Raw genomic sequence first — 6,143 nt, 5'->3', positions numbered from 1 at the left:
TATATATATATATATATATATATATATATATATATATATATATATATATATATATATATATATATATATATATATATATATATATATATATATTTACAATATTCTATAAATTCTACCGAAGTTTTTTGGTGAACGTTCACCAAAAAACTTTAGTGAGAAAAATCGAAAAAACGAACTACAAACATATTAACGCCAAACATTTGGTAGAATTTATAGAATATTGTAAAAATCATGGTCTATTACCAACATATATATATTTAAAAATAAATTCACTAGACAAATTTCAAACATGCCGTAGTCTTCCCGATTTTATAAAAAGTCAAGTGTGATGGTAATTATGTCGCAAACTACTGACCGATATCGAACCTTCTGTTCATTTCAAAAATCATGGAACGTGTTGTTCTCAAGATTCTGCTAAACCATTAGACAAACAACATTCTAATGCCTTTGCATCAATCAGGTTGCAGGCGGTTTCATTCAACAGAAACTGCACTACTGCATGTCATATCAAATTTGTTTGCTGTTACAGACGCTCAGAACATATCATTACTATCGTTTCTGGAAATGTTTTTTAACAAAGTTAAAATTTGTTAAAATCATAATTATGGCCGAACAGATAATGCACATAAATGGTTCAGATCGTACCTATCAAATCGCACACAACAGGTTTCATTTAAAAGTTCACTGTCTGAAATTTCAATTACTGCATCAAGGGTACCTAAATTAAACGAATGCAAAACTCAGTTGCTTCCGATTGGAACATGGCAGCATTTGTCGAAGATTGATTTCAGCTCTGTTAAAATATGAGATATTGATATATCATTTATCTATACAGTTTTCAACTTAGGTGTTCTGCTGCATAGCAAATTGTCAATAAAGGACCACATCAAAAAGATTTGTGCCTCGAGTGTTATCTACCTCAGAAGCATGTATCGAATCAGGCAGTCAATAGATAGATCAATATTGAAACGCTGGTTCGTGCCCTTATTACATCTCGTTTCAATTATTGCAACAGCTTACTTTATAAACTACCAGACAAATCAATCACAATCCTCCAGTCAGTACAAAACCAAGCTGCGAAACTTGTTATTGGTGGCCTAAGATTTGATCATGTGACACCGATCTTGAACGAGCTTCACTGGCTGACGATAAATAAAAGAATAGTCTTCAACATTGCAGTTCTTACGTTCAAATCATTAAATGGTATGCCGCTAGAATACATGACGAGTGAATTCGCCAAAAAACAAGCTACATCGGTTGTTCATCTCAGGTCAGATGATTTGAATTTGCTGTCTGTGCCAGTCACACGCTTGCAAATTGGTTCAAAAGACACTGCAGTTGCTGGTCCCACTGTTTAGAAAAGTCTTCCACCGGCGATTAGAAAATCTGGACTTTCATTGGAATTATTTGGGCAAGAATTGAAAACATTTTGTTTTTTAATGAGAGCTCTCACGCTACAGTTTTATTTAGCGCTAACAAATTGCTCTTAATATATATATATATATATATATATATAATATTATTGTTTACATTTAAGCATATCGGACGCATTTAGATTACTCGTCGTATTTCTTAATTTTCAGCGTTTTTTTTCAAAGTTAAATTGCTAAATTTGTGTTCATTTTATAGACAAAATTAAGGGGATTATGAATATATAATTTATTTTTTGAATAATATAAAATTTAGTTTTAAATTTAATCTTTAATAGTTTGAATTGAAAGGCAAATAATTTAGGCTGGTTATTTACTGTGGCTGTTTATAGTTCTGTACATACACTCCTAAGAGTTGTGAAATTTGTTCTGATTGTAGACTGATACTAACGTTAAAGTCGAACATAAGTGCAGTTTAAATTTGCATGTCCAGTGTTTACGTTTTGAGTTGTTTTAATTGATGGCAGGCAGAAATAAATGTCAGAGTTGCAATGGAAATGCGACTTTAAAGGATTCGTTACAATGTAAATTATGTAGTTCAGTGACTATGCATTGGAAATGTAGTGGAGTAACTGAACCAACAACAAAAGAACTCCTGCAGGCTGTTAATTTCGTCTGGATATGTAAAAACTGCCTTGAACATATTGACATGTTTAGATCGAATAAACAGCTAAGTGAGTTGACAGAGGAGATAAGAAAGTTGCAAGAAAGCAACGTCTCACTCAGTAATCAGGTAAAGATTGTTCAAAAAAAAATTGACAGCAGAGATGATAACGAAAGTATTGATGACAGGATTGTGGTGCTGCAGGAAAATCTTAAAAAATCTTATGCAGATACTCTAAAAGATGTTGTGACTACAAATGTTGTGAAGTTAAATGATGAGGTGATAAACGACTGTTTCCAAGCGTTAAAAAAGGAGATGATCGAGACGAAGGAAGCAGTCAGCGTTGAGTTCAAAAATGTGCAGAAGACACTGGTCGAGGCATCTGAGGCTAAAGAGAAAGAAAGAAATATTATGTTGTTCCGACTGTCAGAACATGGTGATGACAAAAAGCGCATCATTCAAATATTTAAGCATTTGACAGATGATGCTGTAAATGACAAGGATGTCATTAAAATATTAAGATTGGGGAAGAAAAAGAAAACTCAAATAGGCCATTGCTGATTAAAATGGACAACATAAAAATTAAAGCCCTTATAATGAGCAATCTCTCGAGACTAAAACTGTTAAACAATGAATTTGGTAATATTAGCCTCAGCCATGACTTAACCAAAGATCAAAGAATTGAACTAAAGAGTTTGGTGGACGAGGCTAGAAAACAAGAGGCAGCAAGTGGTGATTTTTTGTTCAAGGTGAGGGGTCCTCCAGGAAGATGGAAGATCATGAAATTACCGATGGTCAAGAAATGAATATGAATCCTGCTAGTGGTAGAGCGATGAATTGGTGTGATGCGGTGTCTTATGATGTTTGTGTTGCTTCTGATGTCGTTGATATGGATGATGCAGATGAGGATGAAACTATGCCAATTGTTTTGGATGTTGATGGATCATGTGTGTTAAACAATTTTGATGATGTGGATGCTATTGTAAATTGTGAATACTATATGCCAAATAACATTAGTCATTATTTTGTTTTCTGTGAACTTATCGATTTTTTAAATGTTTCAGCTAACAATAACTCTAATTTATTTTTACTGCATATAAATGTCAGAAGTTTGACTGCGCATGCTGATGATTTGGCACTGTTGATTAATGGTTTTCAATTATATGTTAATATCCCTCAAATTGTTGCTTTAAGTGAAACATGGCTAAATGATGACACTAACTATGGCCCTATACTATCGTATTTTCCATGCCATAGTCTAGTTGCGAAAAATAGGGTGGGTAAAAGGGGTGGGGGTACTGGTTTTTTAATTGATAAAAACTTAGCGTACGAAAATTTAAATTGTAATTTTTCTCTCAGTTCCGACCTGTTTGAATGGGTCGGAATTAAATTTGCCTCTGACAATAAAAAAAATATAATCATTTGTATTTATAGGCCACCAAATTATAAATTGGATAATTTCTTATCTAAAATGCAGGAATTTTTATATGAACTTTTAAAAGACGATGTCGGTAGTGATGTTTTTATACTTGGGGATTTTAACATTGATTTGGCTGTAAAAAACCAGGCATCATTATCGTTTTTAAATCTTATGGCTCAATTTAATTTGCATCCAATTATCAACCAACCGACTAGAATAACATCAAGCTATTCGTCAACGATCGATAATGTTTTTACTAATTATGGCATCGGCGGCTGCCCTAAAGGAATTCTATACAGCGATGTTTCTGACCATTTACCTATTTTTCTTTGCATACCATTGAATGCTAAGGCTGTCGGTGGCAAAAACCCTTACATTAAAACCCGTTTGATTAATTCTGAGAACCTAAAAAAAAAGCAAATTGTTTATTACAGAATATCCAGTGGAACATGTCTGATTACGGGTCCGATTTTGAATCAAATTTTAAGAAATTCCTAAAGACTTATTTAAACTGCATCAATCTAGCTTTGCCATTGGTGAATAAAAAAAATTGCTTCCGAAGGCCATGGATGAATATCGATCTTTATAATCTTTCCTTGTATAAAAATGTTCTTTACAAAAGGCATCTACACAATCCATCCCCTGCAAATAAAAATGCATATAATAAGGTTAAAAATAAATTTATAAATGTCAAAAGATTCACGGAAAAAAAATATTTTGAAAATAAATTAAAAAATCAACCTGGAACAAAACACAGATGGAGGATAATTAATGAAATTTTGGGGTCAAAAAAATCATGCAATAAATTGTTCTCAAATGATGCCGGTGAAACTGCTAAATTGAGCACCGTTACAGGGTTGAATAAATTTTTTGTTGAGATAGGTAAAAATATCAATAAAATTTTAGGCGATGGTCAGTTGATCTCAAATGTCGGTCCATATTGGTTTCTAATAACCCAATATTTATTCCACGAGACACAACTCCGGATGAGATTGTCTCGGTCGTTGGCAATTTGAATTTGAAAAATAGTTTTGATTGTGATTTTCTTTCTACTAAGATCCTCAAACATACTGTTTTTTATGTTGCTAGTCAAATCTCAAAACTATTTAACGATTCTATTAAAATGGGCAAATTCCCTGATGATTTAAAAATGGCTAAAGTAATACCGTTTTTAAAGGTGGTGACCCGACTCTTTTTGAAAATTACCGTCCAATCTCAATACTGCCGGTTTTTTCCAAGATTCTTGAAAAGCTAATGTTCAATCGTATGTGGGATTATCTGATTGAGCATAGCGTGATCAATAGACATCAGTATGGTTTTGTCCCAAAATCTTCAACTGAGAAGGCCATTGCCGAGTTGCATTTGTCTCTCTTGGAGGGTTTCGATAAGAAAAAATTTAGCCTGGGTGTTTTCATTGACCTAAAAAAGGCTTTTGATGTAATTGATCACGAAATTTTGCTACAAAAGTTGTCGATGTACGGTTTTCGTGGAGTTGTGTTTGACTGGTTCAGGTCGTATTTATCTGATCGGAGTCAGTTTGTTTCAGTTGATAATGTAGTGTCTCCTCCGTTTAAAATTCAAACAGGGGTGCCCCAAGGTTCGATACTCGGCCCCCTATTATTTATAATTTTTGTAAATGATATTTTTTCAATATCAGATAAATGTACTACAATCCTGTTCGCCGACGACACCAATATTTTTTTGAGTACTTAAGTAAATCATGTTATATTATATTTGGCCCTAAAATAAGTACTAATAACAAAATTCTAGAAAAAAATAAATTGTTCATTCAGGGCACTGTGCTCCCAAGAGTGCAATCGATAAAATTTTTGGGGGTTATACTTCAAAGTGATTTAAAATGGACCAATCACGTTAACAAAATAGTCAAGAAATTGTATCAAGTTATTGGAATATTATTTAAAGCGAGAAACAGATTGGATACTGAAACAATGATGATGCTTTATTATTCTTTTCTATATCCCTATCTGCTGTATGGGAATGTTTTCTGGGGATCCGCAAGTAAATATCTAATCAATAAGATCATTGTGCTGCAAAAGAGTTTTATACGCCTGTGTTTCTCCTTAAGTTATCGTGATCACACCAATCATTTGTTCCGAAGTCATAAAATTCTTAAGTTTGATCAATTACACAATTACATTCTTCTGATTTTTCTTTATAAAATTCTTTCTTATAACGATTATAAGCACCTAAATGTTTTTTGTAAGATCACATCGGCCACCAGACAACATGGTATGTTGATGTCAAAAAAAGTTAGAACTTCTACTTACGATAGAAGTTGGGTTGCTAAGGGAGTTAGACTTTGGAACGTTTTAGCTATGCAATTGCAACTTACAATTGAACACTTTAAGCATTATGCTAAGAGCGAAGTTATGTCCATGTCCGTCGATGTTTAAGATGTTATTATATATATGTATGTGTGTGTATATGTGTGTATGTGTGTGTATGTATATATATATTTTTATTATGTTTAATTCTATTTAACGACTTGTCTACTTTGTGTTTTGTACATTGCACACGAACTTTAATTAGTTAAGGTGGTCTGCACAAGTAGTTTGTTACTTTTTTGTTCTCCTGACTTATTTTTTCTGTCAAATAAAATTTGGATTAAAAAAAAATATATATGTGTGTGTGTGTGTGTGAGTGTGTGTAAATATATATATATATATAT

At 32.7% G+C, this 6,143-nt stretch overlaps 2 protein-coding genes across 2 annotated transcripts; both read left to right on the top strand.

The window, feature by feature from the left end:
* Positions 1-1,890: 1,890 nt before the first annotated feature.
* Positions 1,891-2,595, top strand: HELRODRAFT_162250 (hypothetical protein; the record flags this gene model as incomplete). Its single annotated transcript, XM_009024509.1, has 1 exon — positions 1,891-2,595. One exon carries the CDS (start codon positions 1,891-1,893, stop codon positions 2,593-2,595), a length of 705 nt encoding a protein of 234 aa, XP_009022757.1.
* Positions 2,596-2,803: 208 nt separating this feature from the next.
* On the top strand, positions 2,804-3,952 carry HELRODRAFT_162249 (hypothetical protein; the record flags this gene model as incomplete). The annotated part of the gene is made up of 1 exon (XM_009024508.1): positions 2,804-3,952. The coding sequence occupies one exon, from the start codon at positions 2,804-2,806 to the stop codon at positions 3,950-3,952; it is 1,149 nt and encodes a 382-aa protein (XP_009022756.1).
* Between the last annotated feature and the right edge of the window lie 2,191 nt (positions 3,953-6,143).

Source organism: Helobdella robusta (genome assembly GCF_000326865.2).
Source record: "Helobdella robusta unplaced genomic scaffold HELROscaffold_4, whole genome shotgun sequence".
NCBI lineage: Eukaryota > Metazoa > Annelida > Clitellata > Rhynchobdellida > Glossiphoniidae > Helobdella > Helobdella robusta.
This window is presented reverse-complemented; position numbering and strand designations above follow the sequence as displayed.